This window comes from Solanum verrucosum, unplaced genomic scaffold, assembly GCF_900185275.1.
Source record: "Solanum verrucosum unplaced genomic scaffold, falcon-dt-bn FXZP01000064.1, whole genome shotgun sequence".
In the NCBI taxonomy this organism is placed as follows: Eukaryota; Viridiplantae; Streptophyta; class Magnoliopsida; order Solanales; family Solanaceae; genus Solanum; species Solanum verrucosum.
Window position 1 is genome coordinate 1,561,626 of NW_026020144.1, and position 18,974 is coordinate 1,580,599.

Genomic DNA, 18,974 nt, shown 5'->3' on the forward strand with positions numbered 1-18,974 from the left:
TGCATTACGAGAGAGCAAAAAATATCTGAAAGAGGTAAAAACAATGAATTATGAGCACATTTTGAAAGCTTCCTTAACAATGGAGGCATTAACACAGCTAAGCTTTGGCATTTGTACTCCACGCCTTTCATCACCATTTCAACTAGCCGCCGCCGGTGGTAAGAAGTCGCCGAGACTCAATGCCGTTAACGGAGGAGCTAGTAGTGTTACCGGTGGAACAAGTAGTTTACCTACTAACTTCTCCGCTAGTAAATGGGCGGATCGTCTTCTCGCCGATTTCCAATTCCTTCCTTCCACCACCACCTCCGACTCATTGGATTTCCAGAATTCAACTTCTACAACCTCCGTTACGACTATTCCTCCTCCTGTTGCTCCTTCAGACCGACACATTTCAATGCCTATAGACTTTTATAGAGTGCTTGGTGCTGAAGCCCACTTCCTCGGTGACGGTATCAGGAGATGCTATGATGCTAGAATTACAAAGCCGCCGCAGTACGGATACAGTCAGGAAACATTGATTGGCCGACGGCAGATTCTTCAAGCTGCTTGTGAAACCCTTGCTGACTCTACTTCTCGTAGAGAGTACAATCAAGGCCTCGCTCAGCATGAGTTCGATACTATTCTAACTCCTGTCCCCTGGGATAAAGTACCATTTTACCTTCAATTACTCCATTTTTTTTATTTACTGCCCGCATTCTTAATTGAATATTTTTTTTAGTTAATTGAAAAGTGCTATAGGGAGTTTGAAACTTGGATTTATGTTCGGCATTAAGTTTATTTGTGTTAACTTAGGCTCCCCAAGTAAGTCAGGTTGATCTTAGATGCCTGGTTTAATTATATACTATCTGTATATAGCTAATAATTGTAGCATGTTGCTTATCATATTTTCCAAATTACCAATTGCAAGTAGCAGTGAATAAATTGTAGAAGTTTGTAGTTTTAAGTTATATACAATGAGAGCGTCTAGGCTTAGTTCAAGTCGCAAAGGTTGAGGGACTTGTAATTTGGGTCATAGGTTCCAGCTATGCGAACTAAGCCTAGTATTTAAGAGGAGAAGGATAGAGGGACGGGCCCTTTATTTCTGAGTTTTGAAGGCTGCGTTGTTCCTAAGGATTGGGCCAAAACTAATTCCGCGGTTATAAGAAAAGGTTTTATACAGTGAGAACAACATGATCAATGTAGTTTAATGAGTTGTTGCTTGTTGCTTTCCTTATTTTCCAGATTACCAAACCACACTTACTATTGGTAAAGGTAATTGTATAAGTTTTGCAAATTAAAGATTTTTTTTTGTACATGACCAGTGTAAATTTAACCTGTTGTAGCATGCCACTTACCTATTTTGCAGATTATCAATCTACACTTACTGCTAGAAATTACTTGTAATTAGCTCTCAATGCATAACTAACTGATAGTGTAATAAAAGTTGTGCCTGGGTTGGTTATAAAACTTAAATATTCTAAAGTTTTAGTGGGATGCAAAGAATTTAAAAGAATGTCATGGCTTTTACAGGTTCCGGGAGCAATGTGTGTTTTGCAAGAAGCTGGTGAGACTGAAGTAGTTCTTCAGATTGGGGAAAGCTTGCTGAAAGAGCGGATGCCAAAGTCATTCAAGCAAGATGTGGTCTTGGCTATGGCACTCGCATATGTTGACCATTCGCGAGATGCGATGGCACTTTCACCTCCTGATTTTGTTCAAGGTTGTGAACTGCTTGAAAGAGCACTTAAGTTGTTGCAGGTATAGTGACTTCTGATGATATGAGTAAATTAGAGTGAATGTGATGGTATATTTGAAATTCTATAAAGGGAACACACATGGAAATAGTTGTTTTCTTTAGTTTATGCACTATGATTACAGCTTTTTTACAGCTGCAAATGTCTCTTAACAAACTACTCTAGTAGTGGAAGAGGGTTTGTATCGTTGTACTGATTGCTAACTTCATTTTGATTTACCTATTAATGAGTATAGCGCTCTTCTTGGTCATTCATCATTCAATAGTCTTAGATATTGTTTGCTTTTGGTAATGTTTGTGTGTATGGTGTGTGTGCCTGTGCACTATTTCTTTCCCTCTCGTCTGCTTGAATGCTGATGCATGCCTTTTTTGGGGGGAATTGTAAGCTTACAGTGAAGAGCAAATAATGTGGAACTTTCTGCCTTCATTTTCTAGGAAGAAGGTGCAAGTAATCTTGCCCTTGATCTGCAATCCCAGATAGATGAGACATTGGAAGAGATAAATCCCCGCTACGTACTTGAACTTCTAGCTTTTCCTCTTGGTGATGAATACCGAATGAAAAGAGCAGAGGGTCTTCAAGGTGTGCGCAATATTTTGTGGGCTGTTGGAGGAGGAGGAGCAGCTGCAATTTCAGGGGGGTTCACACGAGAAGATTTCATGAATGAGGCCTTCCTACGGATGACAGCTTCTGAGCAGGTTGGCTTAACTTCATTCATATATTTTTGGTTTCTTTTGTAACTGTTCGTTTCACTCCTTTTCTTCATTTTCCTCTTCTTCTTTTTAAAAGGTGGACCTCTTCGTCGCAACGCCAAGTAACATTCCTGCAGAAAGCTTTGAAGTTTACGGGGTGGCGCTTGCACTTGTTGCTCAAGCTTTTGTTGGAAAAAAACCTCATCTCATTCAAGATGCTGATAACCTTTTTCAGCAGCTTCAGCAGACCAAAGTTACAGCTTACGGCAGTTCTGTGTCTGTCTACACTGTTAGAGAAAACCGTGAAATAGACTTCGCTTTGGAGAGGGGCCTTTGTTCACTGCTTGTTGGAGAAGTCGATGGATGTCGCTCATGGTTGGGCCTAGACAGTGAGGACTCCCCTTATAGAGATCCATCTATAGTGACTTTTGTTGCAGAACACTCGAAGGATGACAACGAAAATGATCTTCTCCCTGGACTATGTAAGCTTTTGGAGACTTGGTTGATGGAAGTGGTCTTTCCCAGATTTAGAGAGACAGAGGATGTCACTTTCAAGCTTGGAGACTATTATGATGACCCTACTGTTTTAAGATATTTGGAAAGGCTGGAAGGTGGTGGTGCTTCACCTTTAGCTGCTGCTGCAGCTATTGCAAGGATTGGAGCTGAAGCTACAGCTGTGCTTGATAGTGTTAAGGCTAGTGCAATTCAGGCATTACAGAAAGTTTTTCCTGCTGGTGATGGGGAAGGCAGCGTAAGACGATATGGCGACAATGAGATGAATGAATTTGATATTGCCAAGCCATTTGAGGATCTTGGAGAACTCCGTGATCAAAATAATTTTATTACGACTGTTGGGGATCCTGAGAGAAAGAGTTCTAACTATCAAGAGCAAGATGTGATAACTGACAGAATAAAAGATGCAAGTGTGAAGATTATGTGTGCTGGAGTAGCGGTTGGGTTCTTGACTTTGGTTGGATTGAAGCTTTCTTCCTTTAGACATGGGTCTTCAGTTCAACATAGTGCTAGTGCTACTGGTTCAGCCATTGCCTCGGATGTCATCAATGTGGGTATGACTCACTGACCATTTTAGTTTCTAAATAACTCTCGGGGTTCGCCAAATATGACCTATGGAGCCATGCTCTTTTTCTTTTCTCTGCTGCTTCATTCAACGACCTGGATTCGAGAGAAAATATCTTATAATTTGTTACAAGTGGTAGTTGTACAGCTATCTAATAAAAATTATCTTCTTCTGTTATTGTTATTATTATATTTTCTTGAGTCTGGGGTTCTTTTAAATTCTTGTGTGAGGGTTTCAGTTCTGCTTTCTTTCTCCAACCTTCCCTTTCTTCTGAATTTCAGAATTTTTATCTGCTACTGCAGATGCCTCTGCCTCACCAGTTGAAAATCCTCTTGAGGTTCCTAGAATGGATGCAAGGCTTGCAGAAAGTATAGTTCGGAAGTGGCAGAATATCAAGTCCCAGTCTCTTGGAACCGATCACTGTCTCAACAGATTGTCAGAGGTATGAATATGTAATGCCTTTCTTTTTATAGTGTTGATTATGTTTCACTAGTATGATATGAAAGGCAATAGAACCTGAAAGCCTTGAGACAATTCTTAATGGATTTTACTTCCTGCCAAAGCAAGGGGTAGGATTGTGTGTTAGCTGCTCTATTTCAATTTCTATACAATGTTATGATATTATCTTTATAGCAAAATGCCATATGCACAACTGTTTGCAAGAGCCAAATGATTTCTTGTAGAATTCAGCTGCTCAACACGAGTTGTTTTGCTGTACAAGTACTAGACAAACAATTGTTTAGTTGCTCCATGAGGAACTACCCAGCATCTTTTTTTTTGTTTGCTGTAGTCCAAATGCAGCTTATCCACCTCTTTTCAATTTCTGGTGTCATCTTTGTATTTTGCCTGACAACATTGTTCAAATGACAGGTTTTGGATGGTCAGATGCTGAAGATTTGGACAGACCGTGCAACAGAAATTGCGCAGCATGGTTGGTTTTGGGAGTACAAGCTTTTAAACCTTGTCATTGACAGTGTGACTGTCTCAGCTGATGGCCGACGTGCTACTGTGGAAGCTACTCTCGAGGAATCAGCAAGCTTAACTGATGTAGCCCATCCGGAGAACAATGACTCATACAGTACTACCTATACAACTAGGTACGACATGTCCTGGGCAAACTCCGGTTGGAAAATTGTGGAAGGAGCCGTTCTTAAATCGCGATAATGGATGTATATGTTTACAAAGTTTCATGTAAAGTGCATCTTTTTGTTTATTTTGCCTTACTGTCAAAGTCAGGTAAATGGTTAGTTTTGGCATAATTGTAATGTACCTTTGTTTCGATCATAGAATTGCTGAGTGTAGTCGAAAAAATGATCAGGATTCATCTCGAGTTAAATGCTATAATGAAACCAAAGGTTGTTGCTGGATTAGTGTTGAGTATGATGGATAAGTTACTATTTTTATCGCTTCCTTTTAAGGACGTTTTATTTACAGGAACTTACACCCTAGTGCCTTTGGATGATATAATTTACAAAATATGTACACAACGTATTGGGTGTGTATACTTTGGTCATTTTTGTACATAATTTTGTAAACTAGTTGGCTTAACTGCATATATTGATAAGTATGTATCCCAGGAAAATCAATCATACAAGGAGAAGGAAAAGAAGGTTTTATGGGTTTATATTCCAACCAGAACAAAAAAACTGCAAAATATGATGCCTTTTGAAGACAATTATCCTATGCTGTCCCAATGATTTTGAGTCTTATTTTACATACATATAAGCTGCAATATATCTTCCACTTATATCTACATACAGGGATGACTCTCTGAACTTGAGATCTCGAGGTTGTGGATTGAATTTACATAATGTACATTGATAAAGCTCATCGATGAGTAGGGAGAAGGTGTATTAAGTACAAGTAAGGGACATCTTTTGTGTATATTTAGATACTATGGGGGAGGTTTAACTTCTAAACTTTACATGAATTAGGTGGGGGGGGGGGGGGGGGGGGGGGGTCAATTCATTTTGAAGCTACTACAATGCTTCAAATAATCTTTAAATCTTTTGCTTTAGAAGATCACATTAGGCTTTTCTTGGTTTCCAGCTGAAAGACCTGAGATTTTTTGGCCCTGGTGAGAAGTTGAGTTCAAACATCTCTTTTGGGACTTCGTTTTGTGCTTCGAATCCAACTAATTTTGAGATGAGTGCTGCACTTTCCTTAATGTGATCCATGTCTTTGGTATCTTTCCATAACTGAAGACACAGTTGAAGTCTTCTCCTTTTAGTTTTTAGACCAATGCCCTGTTTCTCGTATAAGTTGTCTCTCTCCTTTGAAGAAAGCTTCTTAAGAAGCAACTTGCTCAGCATTTCCCTCTCGCGATTCAGAGCATTTAAACTGTTCGAAAGGATAAGAGTACTTTTGCATCAATATTTTATCACACTTTCAGATAGATGAATTTTACATGCTTGAAATATATTAAAGGAAAAAACTTTGAAATCTACCCTTCTACTGTACGAAATATCTTAATCTTACTCCCCACTATATTTTTGGATAATTCATATCCTTGCTGTTAGCACATTGTCTCGTATTTGCCCTTGACTTTAGCAGAGCTCTAATGTGGACTTCACATGTCAAAATACTTCTAGGAAAAAAGGCGTTAAGACTCTACTTTTGGTTAAATTACCCTTTGTTATACTTCATGTTAGAACTTTGTTATCATCATGGGCAAATATGAGACGAATTGCTAAGGAAGGGTATGAATGATCCTAAAGTGTAATGGAGAGTATAAGTAAGTTATTTCGGATAATAGAAGGGTATTTTTGACCATTTTCCCTATATTAAATTTTTGTCTTGTCTCATTGCTTGTGAAAGTGGGACAAGAACTCAAGACATAGCAGCCCATGCAAGAAATCTCCAAAAACTACAGAAAATAAAAAGATATAAATGAGTACCTTGCTGCCTGTGAGAAAATTTGACCGTCTTTCACAACTTTAGCTCCTAAAGAGAACGCATTCTTCAGATAGGACAGTCTTCTAAGCTCCACTTCCATGTAAACAGAGTCAGTTGGATCCCCTTTGAAGAGTAGGAAAAAGTATGTTCTGTGAACAAGGGGCACATTGCATGCATTCCATAGTTCTATTATCTCTTGCCTTTGTTTCTCAAATTCCATCCACTGTCTGGAAGGAGATAATTCTGATTCATTCTCTGAATTCAAGGAATCACCGGCAAAGTTTCCCAAGTCCTTGGAGGTTGGCTCATTATCCTGGACCTAACAAGATAAAGTTAATTTCGTATGATCTTTTAACGAACTTATCAAAGTATGTCTATGGGTATACACTAGAAGAGCATTTAAGAATTTTTTTGTGTTAAAGAGGATGTGCAGTTCTAGCTATTAATCTCAAGCAGCAAATTAGCTACTTACCAAATTATCCCCTGATTGCTTCTCAGGCACAGATTTGGCAACCTCACCCTCTGCACAAATTTTTGTGCTATCTTCACCTGACATTTTGGGTTCCTCAGCACAAATCTTCTCACTGTCTTCACCTGACATTTTGAGCTTTACTTCAATCGTGAAACTGTGGTTGTGTTCTTTTGCTAACACCTTAACATTATCAGCAGAAAGCTCCGGCTGAGAAGGTTTCTCCTCAATATCAATCTTTTTAATAGATGACTCTTCCTCAGATTCACTTGATATGTCCCCATTTTCCTTAATTACTTCAGATCCTTCTGATACTGGCACGTTAATCATTATTGCTTCACTGCTTCTGCTCCTTGGTAAGTTATTTGAGTCAGAATCTGTGTCGGAAGAAGAAGAAGAAGAGTGTTCCACGACCAGATTGCTAGTTTGCTTTGGTTCTTTATCGTTATGATCTTTGTCAATGAAACTTGACTCCTGATCTCCCTTTCGAGGTGATGAATGTTTATCAGAGCTTATACTCTTCGTGTTCGAATCCACTTCAACACATTGAACTTCCTTGCAGTTATCTTCCAAATTTTGAACAGTTCTTTGAGCACTGTTTTCCCATCCCTTACATGGATCAGGTCCAAAATATTTCTCAATAAACAGCCTTGGGGAGGTGTCATCACAGAGATACTGATCTTCTGGAGGTTCAGGAATCTGTTCACCTAGCTTGTTAGAATTAAGGCCTTCGTATCTGCCATATTGATATACAGCGGATACACCATCAGGACGAAAAGGATATACACATTCTGATACTTCTGATGCTGCACAGTCATCCAGCCATTGGGCCTTATCAGGAGATGACACACTACTCAGTTCAGTCTACATGAGAAAGAGAACAGATTAAGCTCCCTGATGTATATTATGAATTGAAAAGTTTATGAGCTCACTCAAGACTAACTACACGTACCCATGACCCTGAACTTGGAAAATTGTGAAAACGAGATTGAGCAAGATCACGCTGCTGGGTTAACTCCCTTATTTCTCTGCTCATCTGCATCATCATACAAAAAGGGAATAGGTTATGGATGTCTTGTCTTGAATGAAAGCCACTATACTTAGATCGAAGTTCAAGCAATTGAAGTTAGATAAATATTTAATCATTGAGAAACACTGAATCTGAACTGTCATCTATGACAAATACTAAAGTCCTGCGCCCAAACTGCACCAAAAGGCGGCCATATGTATTAATAGACTCACATGTTTAATGCTAAAACAGTAAGTTTTTGAGATCCATAGGAAACCAAAAGATAAATCATCATTGAGACATTTAGTTTTGGAACAATTCTTGTCTTGCCATGTCTTTTAGGCATGATGGAGAAGTCCTAAGAGATCACAACTAGGTTGAAGAACAATGTATGAAAAGATATTGTAGGATTTTCCCAGAATACTAGATATTGCAAAGGTTAAGTCACCATTGCTACCTTTTCTATCAGATCCTCCTTTTCTTTCAGAGCCTCTGCAGATCCACCTGAGGCAGCAAGTGCCGATAAATTCCTTAGCTCAGCTTCCAATCTAGCTAGTTCTTTTCGTAATTGTTTCACCAGTGCCTTCTCTGACATTACCACGTTAACTTTTGCATTTGTAATGACATTCTTGGCACAAGTTGCAAACAACAAAGTGTTCCTGGATTGCTCAACATGGCTATGTGCAGGACTCATGGTGCAAATGATGGCAGTTCTGGCATTGCCTCCCAATGAATTCTGTAGTATGCGTGTCAGCTTCGAGTCTCTGAAAGGAATATGTCCATTTCCTTTTTTGCTGATAAAAGTACAAAAATATATCAATGAACAAGACTTATTGAAATAGCCTTTTAGCGATCTAAGGAAGAAGCCAAAACAAAAATAAATTTGAAGCTCAGCAAACTGTAGTTATGTGGCAACCTTAATTTGCGAATGACAGTTCCAAGAGTCAGCAAACTGCGATTGATGTGGCTGCCTTCTTTCAGTCTTACATTTGCTGACATGGTTTGAGAAGCACGCTCACTTCCAGCAAGATCAACAAAATTCTGCAGGAAAAAGAACAAAATATTGTCCATCAATCATTTTCGTAGGAACTTACAAGGACTCCAATGATCCTTCTAAGTAATGTCCATGCAGAGGTAATTCTCCTCACCACTGCAGCTGTCAGAGTGCTGGAGTTTAAGCCAACAAATTTCTTAGCGGTACTTTCAACTGTCTGCAAAAAGATCATTTGTCCAAGTTAAGAAAATGATATATTTCCTTTATATATTATTATTCATAAACCATCTTGTACCCAATGCACTAACCAAACGCAGAATCTGGTGAGATCTTGAGCTCACTTCGTTGAGAGCAGTTTCTCCTATTTTCCTTTGAGCTGCAAGATGGTAACAATTGAAGTTATATCTTATTAACCTGCTGGAAACACTACATAGCAGTCTCAGCCTTTTACCTTCACATACTGACAGCAGTTCTTTTAGATGGTTCCAGTCCTTCAGTGTTACCTCTGTAAGTTTTTCAACTACAGTCCCTCTCTGTAAACGAAAGAGGTTACTTACTTGCATAATATTGTCTGTGAATAAAACAAAACTTGATCATGCTTAAAACATATATTCACCTCTGGATCATCGAGGAGTCTAAGTGGAGTGTCCTCTGGGGTTAGAAGGTCTCTAACAACTTCATTGTATATCTCCATGGCAGAGAATTTTAGTGTAAATTCTCGGTCTACGGTCTAAAAGTTTTTGAAAATAAAAAGGTACCTTAAAAGCATCAGACACTCTGAATTCTTTACAACATAAATAAATTGCATAGGAGAATAGGAAAGGTTTACCCACCCTGCATATATGATCATATATATCTGCTAATGTGTATTCGGTGATTCCAGACATAGTATACGTTTTCCCACTACTTGTCTGTCCATATGCAAAAATACTTGCTGCAAAGACATTTCATACGTTATTACTGTAGCAGCATTACGTAGGTGAAGAAAATAGACCGTGAACAAGGGTTAGTACTTACAATTAATACCACTAAGAACTGAAAGAGCAACTCCTTTGGCGGCTTCCTCATACACCTGCCTTGTGGAGCAATCATATCCAAATACTCGGTCTGTTCAATTGCATATACCAATTTTAAGGAGGAATCTTTTCAATTCAAAAAATAAAAACACAACGCAAAGGAAAATGAAAATGTGAAGAAGCTTACCATATGCACAAGCAGTTGGAAACAATGAACGCTCTGACATAGAATTTTTATACAAAATTGTGGTGTTATTGATGCATTCCCAATCCGAGACATCGTTACATGTAATCTCCCTCTCATTCAAAGGTCTCAATCTAACTGCAACAAAAATCTTCTCTTTCTCTTCATGTGCAACTGATCCGTGATCATCACCATATTGAGATGCCTCCTCCCCATACACTGAGCTCATTTTTAGCACCCTTTTCTTTCCCCAGAATCAATGCACTTGAAGAGGACCAGCAAATAGATTATATCAATGAATCACAAATCTTCATATGGTCCCTCTCTTTGTATTAAAAGAGAGGAACTGCCTTATAACCACCTCCCTACCCTCTGTATATGCCTAATTTGATCGAAACCTCATATATAATCTTCTTATCTGCCAATATTCAGACAACAGAACATCAGGAAAAAAAAGAGAGCAAAAAACACCTAAAAAAGTTTTCTGTAACTCATAAACATGCAATTCTTGGATGCATTCTGTCAAAAACTCAACCCCACAAACTGAGAAAAATAATAATGGAAATCAAAGCACCTAAAAATGGGTTCTTTAGCTCATAAACATGCAACTCTTGGATGCATTCTGTCAAACAACTTAACCCCACAAACTACGAAAAATAGTTATGGAAATTAAAGCACCTAAAAATGGGTTCTTTAGCTCATACCCATGCAATTTCTTGGATTCATTTTGTCAAACAACTCAACCCCACAAACTGAGAAAGACAGTAATAACAAAAACACCTAAAAATGGGTTCTTTAGCTCATACACATGCAATTCTTGGATTCATTTTGTCAAACAACTCAACCCCACAAACTGAGGAAAAAAACAGTAATAACAAAAACACCTAAAAATGGGCTCTTTAGCTCATAAAACTGCAACTCTTGAATGCATTCTGTCAAACAACTCAACCCCACAAACTGAGGGAAAAAACAGTAACAAAAAACACCTAAAAATTGGTTCTTTAGCTCATAAACACGCAGTTCTTAGACGCATTTCATCAAACACCTCAACCCCACAAACTAAACCATAATCATTTACAAAAAGTTCTATATTTTTCAAATTATTGCCAAGAATAATCATCACCTTGCTCACCTTTTGTGCTGGTAGTGGTATTTGAAAATTATCTTTGGCAAACCAAAGTACAGCAATTAAAATTGTGTGGTTTATGCAAGAAAAAGAAGAAACTGTTATGATTTTTTTTTTGGGAGGAGAGGTGAAGATGATGATATTTGCTGTTGTAAAGATAATGGGGTGAGCTGAAAACACGCTAAAAACTCTGAATTTGAGATTTATGGTGGAGAAAATGTAACAAATTTGAGCTGAGAATTTTTCTGCAACGCTCACTATTTTCTGTGTTTGCATTTTTAAGCGATTTGTACGGAACTTTGAAATAAACAGCTACCGCTAAAACAATAACGACTCAACTGGAATTTGTAAGGAATTAAATAAGCACCGTTAGATATGAGAAATTTTTTACATTTTTATCCATTTGCACCATATGGCCTTTTTTTCAAGCTCACTCTTTACATTATGTCCATCTGTTTTTTATTTTTCACTCGGTATTTGGTATCACATTAGAATTTGACTAAATTTAAATTTGCGTTGGAAAATTTCATATTGGGGTAAAGTGCTCTCTCCTCAGAACTCTGATTAAGAATGAAGGAGTACTTACCACTTTATCACAATCCTTATTGATTTTTTCAAGGTCACTCTTTACATGGTGTCCATGTTGTTGTTAGTTCATTTGTGGATATATTTAGCAAGTTGGATTAATTGGAACATAAATAGAAACCTTAAAAAAGGTTATTTATGCAAATTGTAACTTCATAAATGTTGTGTTTTCTGTTTTTCTTAAGCGGAGGCTTGATCGGAAATAGTTTTACTATCTAGCGTTACAAGTAGGGGATAAGATTTGCGTACATGACCTTTTCTAGATCCCACTTGTAAGACTAAGTTGTTAAATTGTGTTGTTCCAGTGAAACGAAAACTTAAGCATATTGTATGATCATGATTCATGTAGTTAAAAAGGGGGATTTGAACTACTAGGATTATTTCTACGTCTTGATATGATTTTGGTTCCATTTAAATAAGTTAAGTTGTGGAAATATAGTTTTCAAGTTAATAATTAGAGTTTTAATTTATGATAATTGTCTTGCCATATTATGAATAAATAATGATCAACATTCAACATTGACTAAAAATTATTAGAAGATAGAAATAGGATGAGTGGCAGCCATGAAGTTAGAAGAAAACTTCATAATGTGAGTAAAATTGGAATTAAAGATTATAGATTTGGATTTTGTTCATTAATTCCTCAACTCATCAATCAATATCACTGAAACAATACTAATTAATCAAAACTTTCAAGAATAAGTTAACTACAATAACAAGGTTATGACAATGCAATGTGTAACTTTCAGGAAAATATAATATTTATATCTCTATATATGTCACTTTTAAATTTGACTTCTATTTTTCAAATTAAACAGCAAATTCAATTCGATATAAGAGTAATCCAGAAATTTCTTGTTTTATTCTCAATGCAAAGGGTAAAGTTTATGAAGAAGAAAAGGAACGAGAACTAACTTTATAAATAAAAGAGAGTTTTCGATGCAAATTTAAATTAATCTTCATGATAGAACTCAGATGAAATAATGTAATTGTTGTATTATTAGGTTCAGTCATTATAGCGATTTCAAATCTATAAATCGTAAATCTTGTCACTATTACAAAATTTCATTCGTATTTAACATTCAATACTATTGATGTGTGTCTTTTTAAGCGTAATCAAAATACATATAATATAATGAAACATGAAAACAATGACAAATGTAATAAAATGTGTTAGAAGTTAAATATGATTCACAAAACATATGACTAAATATGCACACCAAAATAGTAAGAATTATTCACATCGGATATTCACCACAACTCAATAAAATACATAGACTATAAGCCTTTGCAAACATGATTATCATTAAATTATACTTCCCTCACAACCTTCGAACTAGGCATATCTTCTTTTTATTTGTCTAATTTAAATTTTATACTCTTTAAAAATAATAATTGATATAAATATTTTATCACGATATTTATATTAATTGATGTTTCATAGAAATTGAGAAATGAACTAAACAATACACATTATTAACCTCTTAATTGAAAAAAACCCTAGGTAGATAAACTTTAACCTAACCAAAACAAATAATGCATGACATTGACATGTGTTGTGTTTATTACTAATCATCATTAACTCACATGTTCGCATCTACCAATTAAAATGTAAAATCTCAAAAATCACTTTCTTTCTTTTTCTTCTTTTTAACTAATTGGAGTACCTTTTTTTTTCTTTTTCTTTTGACAGTTGGAAACTTTTTCTTATTTTAGCCAAACAAATTGAAAAAAGCAAAAAAAATAAAAAATAAAAATAAAAATAAAAATTCTATGATCTTTGAAATTTTCCAGTCACTCTGCCCCACCACCACTCCCCATCATCACAACCAGAAGAAGAACAAAAAGGAAAAAAAAATGTAAACAGAAAACAGTTGTCTTCTTCTTCTTCCTCTTCATCTTTCCCCATATTCTCTTTCTCCAGATCCAAATGCTACCAAAAATTTCATCTTTTTTCAATACCCATTTATCAATTTCTCCCATTTTCCTTAATTTATCTTCCTTTTGAAACCCTAACCCTAAAAATCCTGTCTTTTTTTGCTTTCAGTATAAAACCCTAATTTTTACAGATTCTCTACCTTTATTTACCAAGTTTGAATCTTGATTGAAGTTTTCGACACCCAATTACGTGAAAGGTTAGAATTTGTACTTGAATTGGCGTTAATTTTGGAAAATGGCTACGAGGGGAAGCAGATCGGAGAAGGTGAAGAGGATTTTTCAGCAATTTGATGGTAACCATGACGGGGGTCTTAATCGAGAGGAAATGGCAGCTTTGGTGGTCGCTGTAAACCCTAGGGTTAAGTTTAGCGAAGAGCAAATTAATGCTATTCTCGATGAGGTTTTCCGTACGTACAGCGAGTTTATTGATGGTGAAAAGGGGCTTACTTATGAGGGACTTTTGCGTACCTATGATGATGGTGCTGGTGATGTTGATCGTGATTTTGACGCGCTTGGGCTTGAGCTTAAGCCGGAGGATAATGCTGGAACTTCAATTGCTGCGGAAGAGGCTTCGTCGTCGTCGATTGCGGATGAGAGAGTGATGGAGCCGCATAAGAAACAGCGGACTGCAGCTTGGGCAGCTTCTCCGAATCATGGCATTGTGTTTGATGATACTTGGAAGCTTGTAGATGACCTTGAGATATTGATCAAGAGGCTTAAATCGAAACAATGGAAAGATGGGAAGCTGAAGAATGATAATTCTGATGTTTATTCGGAAGGTTGGTCGAGGGAATTAGGGCCTTCGACTGAGATTACGGATAAACGGGTTAATTGGGAGGAGACTGGACATGACTATGCTGTGTTTGTGAAGGAGTTGGGTGTGTTGAGGTCGAGGGCTGATGGGTCGAGGTCAAGGGAAGAAGCTTTTGATGGTCACATGGCAATTGGCAGGGTTTTGTATGATCAACATTTGTTTAAGGAAGCACTGGTGAGCTTTAAGAGAGCTTGTGAGTTGCAGCCTGCTGATGTTAGGCCACATTTCAGGGCTGGCAATTGTTTGTATGTGCTCGGAAGACATAGTGAGTCGAAAGAGGAGTTCTTGCTGGCATTGGAGGCTGCTGAAGCTGGCGGTAGTCAGTGGGCTTATTTGCTTCCTCAGATTCATGTGAATTTGGGAATTGCTCTTGAAGGCGAAGGTATGGTTATTAGTGCCTGTGAACATTATAGAGAGGCTGCTATTTTGTGTCCAACTCATTTTAGAGCTTTGAAACTTTTGGGTAGTGCACTTTTTGGCGTGGGTGAGTATAAGGCAGCTGTTAAGGCATTAGAAGAGGCCATTTATATGAAGAGTGACTATGCTGATGCACATTGTGATCTTGCTTCTGCGTTGCACGCAATGGGTGATGATGATAATGCTATTAAGGAGTTTCAGAGAGCTATTGATTTGAAACCTGGCCATGTTGATGCCTTGTACAATTTAGGTGGACTTTACATGGATATGGGTAGATATCAGCGTGCTTCAGAGATGTACACTAGGGTACTAAGTGTTTGGCCGAATCACTGGAGAGCACAGCTCAATAAGGCTGTGGCTTTATTGGGGGCTGGGGAAACTGAGGAAGCTAAGAAAGCTTTGAAAGAAGCTCTGAAGATGACGAACAGAGTGGAATTGCATGATGCAGTAGCACATTTGAAACAACTTCAGAAAAAGAAGTTGAAGGGGAATGGTGGTGGCAATGGGGAGGAGGCCTTTATCATTGTTGAACCCTCTAAGTTCAAGTCCGTGGGTGAGAAAACCACATTGAGAGCAGATTTATCTACTGCTCTCGATATTAGAAGTTTTCAGAGGATTACTCGTCTTAATCGTTGTGATGTTGATCAGATAAAGAAGGAAATAAATGAAACTGATGTACCAATGTCTTATTCCGGTGGTGTACCTGAAAAGTCAATACGCAAGGCTTCACTGGAAGAGATTCTGCACAGATTGCTTAAATTCTTGAAGCCTGAAACCTTTATAGGTGCTGTTAAAGCCATTAACCAGAAAGTTCTCTCTGTTTTAGATGAGTCAGAATCAGGTCGGCTGGATCTGGGCATGTTCTTTGCTGTTCTTGCTCCTGTCTGTGGAGGATCACCAGACAAAAGAAAACGCATTGCATATGAGGCGCTTTTGTGGCGTCCTGTGAATGAGGGTAGCAGCCAAATAAGGAAAACTGATGCTCAAAGGTACATTAAACTGCTGAGAGCTATTTACATTCCTTCCCAAGGAGCAAGTGAAATGCTAGAAATTCACGGGGAGATGGACACATCATTAGTGTCTTTAGCAGAATTCACTGCAATGTTTGATGATCCTGATTGGGGTTTTGGTATAATGTCCACTTTGCTGAAGCTTGAAATGGGGGATAGGAATCGTCATGGTAGCCATGTTTGTGCAACTTGTCGTTACCCAATCATTGGGTCTCGCTTTAAGGAGATAAAATCACATTTTAGCTTGTGCAGTCAGTGTTACAGTGAAGGAAAAGTACCCCCAACCAGCAAGCTAGAAGAGTACAGATTTAAAGAATATGCTAGTGAAGCTGAGGCAGTGAAAGATAAGTGCATGTGGTTCGGAATCCATTCTAAAGGCTCCTCCTCTCCTGCTGCTTCCTAGCCTAGCGCGTATGCATATATGTTTTTTCAGATGTTCAGGGTGTGAATTATATCTAGCTTATGAAACATGTTGCTCCTTGTACAATAATCCTTTCAAGTTGTGACCATCAATTCTTTGTTTAAAAGGCAGTATTTTACTATTTAGGGACTTGTAGTTCTTTGTGGGTTGCCTTTAATCTTCTTTTTTTCCGACTCTTTTGAGGGATTGTATCTCTTGTAAGTTCATCAGTGTAAAGTTCTATGTTCTCCCCTTGATTTTTCATTTTGTAGTATTGAACATGACTATGGATGAATTTTATTGCATTATCCAACAATTGATTCTACTTGTTAGCACAAGAGTATTTGTTCATAGATTTCTTTAGTATTTGTACCTAAGTTATCTATGAGAAGGTAAATGCAACAACAATAACAACAAATTCGGTATAATACCACAAGTGGAGTATACGCAGATCTTACGTCTACCTTGATAAGGTAGAGATTGTTTTCGAAAGATGCTCAACTGAAGAGAGTGAGACAATGAAAAAGAGGTAATAGTAACAAATAGCAAAAACAGCAAGATAGATAATAATAACTTTCTATACATAAGTTTCAGTTGCATAGAATATAATTTTTCGACGAAGGAGATTTAATTTTTCTTGGGTCAATGTAGCTCTGTAACTACCTGACAAATGTATATAGGAAGCCATATAAAAAGGGAATGTTGGTTAAGTGTTTAGCCAGTCTGGACTATACTAATCAAGTTTTTTTTTAAAAGAAGAAGATAGAATCTTAGTATTAAAGAATTGGTGGGTCTGAAGCAACAATAATTAATCAATCAGACAAATGATGAAGCAAATGCACAAATGGCAAATTGTATTGACCTAGTCATTAGGCAAAATATTTATTATTTATTATAGTACAAAAGAAAATGTTTTGTTTATATGTCCTTATTCATTTATTATTTCTTGATTATTTAGATCTACAAATTCCATTTGGCACCAAAATCAAACTTTACCCCATTCCATATTTATATTAAACGAATGTAAAGATTTAATTTATATATACGAATTTCTCACTTAATCATGAAGGCCTGTGGCCTAGGCTAGTTGTCTTGATTGAGCCTACGTCATAATTTGTGACAATGGATTTTTATATTACACGGCTCCTACTTTAAAAAAAGTGATATATATCATCGTTTGGATTTTTAATGACCAATACTAAATTATTTATTTTGTATAAACGCTGAGTGCAATTATAGAAATTTGGTATTATAGTGGAATGATTAGAAATAATACAGAGATAAGTATAAAACTAAGCAGGGACCTAACTATCATTATGAATCATGATAGTTCATGATATTCTTTGTCATTAGACTTTTACTTTAAGGCTTTTCATAAAAGGTATTCTAAACGGGGGAAATGCCTAAATTTGCTCTTTTTACTATTTAAAATAGCTTTATTTCGTCATTTATTAATTATTAGATACTCCTGATCCATTTATTCTTGACTTTAACAAATTGTTTCATTTTCTCCTAGATATTAACAAAGCACTAACACAAAATAAATGAACTTCATGCATTCAAATTCTTCTACAAAAATGATCATAATTTGTCATTCAACTTTTGAATATGATTCATTTTACATGCAGTCAAATTTGACCTTTCTGATTTGTAGATTATATTCTTTATATAGTAACACTCTATGAAATATTGCAAATCCGTTGTAGTCTAGTTGGTTAGGATACTCGGCTCTCACCCGAGAGACCCGGGTTCAAGTCCCGGCAACGGAATAACTTTTTCTAAATTTTCTCTCTACTTTTTCCCCCATAATGCAGCCCTTCCCCGACTTTGTTAACACCGGGTGCTTTGTGCATCAAACGATCATAAATAGATGAACAATTTATCTCTTAGGGGTCATTTGGTAGAATGTTGGAAAGATATTACATACACTAGCTTTAGTTTTATCGTCTAATAAGGTGAGAAAAGGGGATTAAGGGGTGAAAGAAAAAGATAGGAGATTTTGAATGACAATTTATATCTTAATGATCGTTTCGTAGAATGTATTAGAAAAATATTACATGCACTAGCTTTAGTTTTATCGTCTAATAAGGTGAGAAAAGGGAAGCAAGGGGTGAAAGAAAACGATAAGAGATTCTAAATAACAATTTATCTCTTAGGGTCGTTTGGTAGAATGTATTAGAAAAATATTACATGCACTAGCTTTAGTTTTATCGTCTAATTAGGTGAGAAAAGGGGAGTAAGTGGTGAAAGAAAAAAATAAATGAGGAGGTTTAAATGCTTCGGGTACGAAAAGGAGAGCAAATGCCCCAAGACATGTCACACTTTCAACACCCTAAGAACATGATCCTAGATAGAAGAGCATGAAAGTCGAAAATTACGGTAGAAGATTAAATCGGAGGAAAACTAGCACTAGAAAGAAGTTGAATGTGTGACGACATGAGCTGCTTCTCAAAAAGTGTGCATGCAAGAACCATGATTATGTCATCCCTAATGTATGAAACATAACAAACACCAGCACAAGTTAAACTTAAACATCAATTGACAAAACTCACTAACAACAATCTATACATCACTTCCGCATGCCAATCTTTACTGTAAGGTCAGTCATGCACTTTTTATG

At 36.9% G+C, this 18,974-nt stretch overlaps 3 protein-coding genes and 1 non-coding gene across 5 annotated transcripts; 3 read left to right on the top strand and 1 right to left on the bottom strand.

The window, feature by feature from the left end:
• Window positions 1–69: 69 nt before the first annotated feature.
• On the top strand, window positions 70–4,898 carry LOC125827649 (protein ACCUMULATION AND REPLICATION OF CHLOROPLASTS 6, chloroplastic). Its single transcript, XM_049506959.1, has 6 exons — window positions 70–646; window positions 1,510–1,734; window positions 2,165–2,425; window positions 2,517–3,486; window positions 3,800–3,939; window positions 4,368–4,898. The coding sequence occupies exons 1-6, from the start codon at window positions 80–82 to the stop codon at window positions 4,659–4,661; spliced, it is 2,457 nt and encodes an 818-aa protein (XP_049362916.1). The 5' UTR covers window positions 70–79; the 3' UTR covers window positions 4,662–4,898.
• A 191-nt stretch (window positions 4,899–5,089) lies between these two features.
• Window positions 5,090–11,519, bottom strand: LOC125827646 (kinesin-like protein KIN-7E). 2 transcript variants are annotated; one of them, XM_049506956.1, is made up of 14 exons: window positions 11,197–11,519; window positions 10,068–10,482; window positions 9,882–9,971; window positions 9,698–9,798; window positions 9,481–9,594; window positions 9,316–9,397; window positions 9,173–9,240; window positions 9,019–9,081; window positions 8,787–8,911; window positions 8,328–8,664; window positions 7,814–7,897; window positions 6,865–7,725; window positions 6,395–6,711; window positions 5,090–5,837 (listed from the first exon to the last, which is right to left on the bottom strand). In XM_049506956.1, the coding sequence occupies exons 2-14, from the start codon at window positions 10,291–10,293 to the stop codon at window positions 5,525–5,527; spliced, it is 2,781 nt and encodes a 926-aa protein (XP_049362913.1). In that variant the 5' UTR covers window positions 10,294–10,482; window positions 11,197–11,519; the 3' UTR covers window positions 5,090–5,524. The 2 variants fall into 2 exon arrangements, with proteins under 2 accessions (XP_049362913.1, XP_049362912.1); XM_049506955.1 differs by having other exon boundaries at window positions 11,188–11,453.
• A 2,046-nt stretch (window positions 11,520–13,565) lies between these two features.
• Window positions 13,566–16,653, top strand: LOC125827651 (uncharacterized TPR repeat-containing protein At1g05150-like). The gene has a single exon (XM_049506961.1). The coding sequence runs from the start codon at window positions 13,949–13,951 to the stop codon at window positions 16,355–16,357; it is 2,409 nt and encodes an 802-aa protein (XP_049362918.1). The 5' UTR covers window positions 13,566–13,948; the 3' UTR covers window positions 16,358–16,653.
• Window positions 16,654–18,050: 1,397 nt separating this feature from the next.
• On the top strand, window positions 18,051–18,123 carry TRNAE-CUC (transfer RNA glutamic acid (anticodon CUC)). Its single transcript has one exon. It is a non-coding gene; the product is annotated as a tRNA-Glu (tRNA).
• The last annotated feature ends 851 nt before the right edge of the window (window positions 18,124–18,974 follow it).

Bases quoted from the DNA above. Each gene is read 5' to 3' on its own strand.
- LOC125827649 (XM_049506959.1), top strand. From the start codon at position 80: ATGGAGGCATTAACACAGCTAAGCTTTGGCATTTGTACTCCACGCCTT. The intron at 1,735-2,164 runs GTATAGTGACTT...TTCATTTTCTAG, and splicing joins GAGCACTTAAGTTGTTGCAG to GAAGAAGGTGCAAGTAATCT. The intron at 2,426-2,516 runs GTTGGCTTAACT...TCTTTTTAAAAG, and splicing joins GGATGACAGCTTCTGAGCAG to GTGGACCTCTTCGTCGCAAC.
- LOC125827646 (XM_049506956.1), bottom strand. From the start codon at position 10,293: ATGAGCTCAGTGTATGGGGAGGAGGCATCTCAATATGGTGATGATCAC. The intron at 7,898-8,327 runs GTAGCAATGGTG...ATGATGATGCAG, and splicing joins AGGAGGATCTGATAGAAAAG to ATGAGCAGAGAAATAAGGGA. The intron at 6,712-6,864 runs GTAAGTAGCTAA...TTATCTTGTTAG, and splicing joins AGCAATCAGGGGATAATTTG to GTCCAGGATAATGAGCCAAC.
- LOC125827651 (XM_049506961.1), top strand. From the start codon at position 13,949: ATGGCTACGAGGGGAAGCAGATCGGAGAAGGTGAAGAGGATTTTTCAG.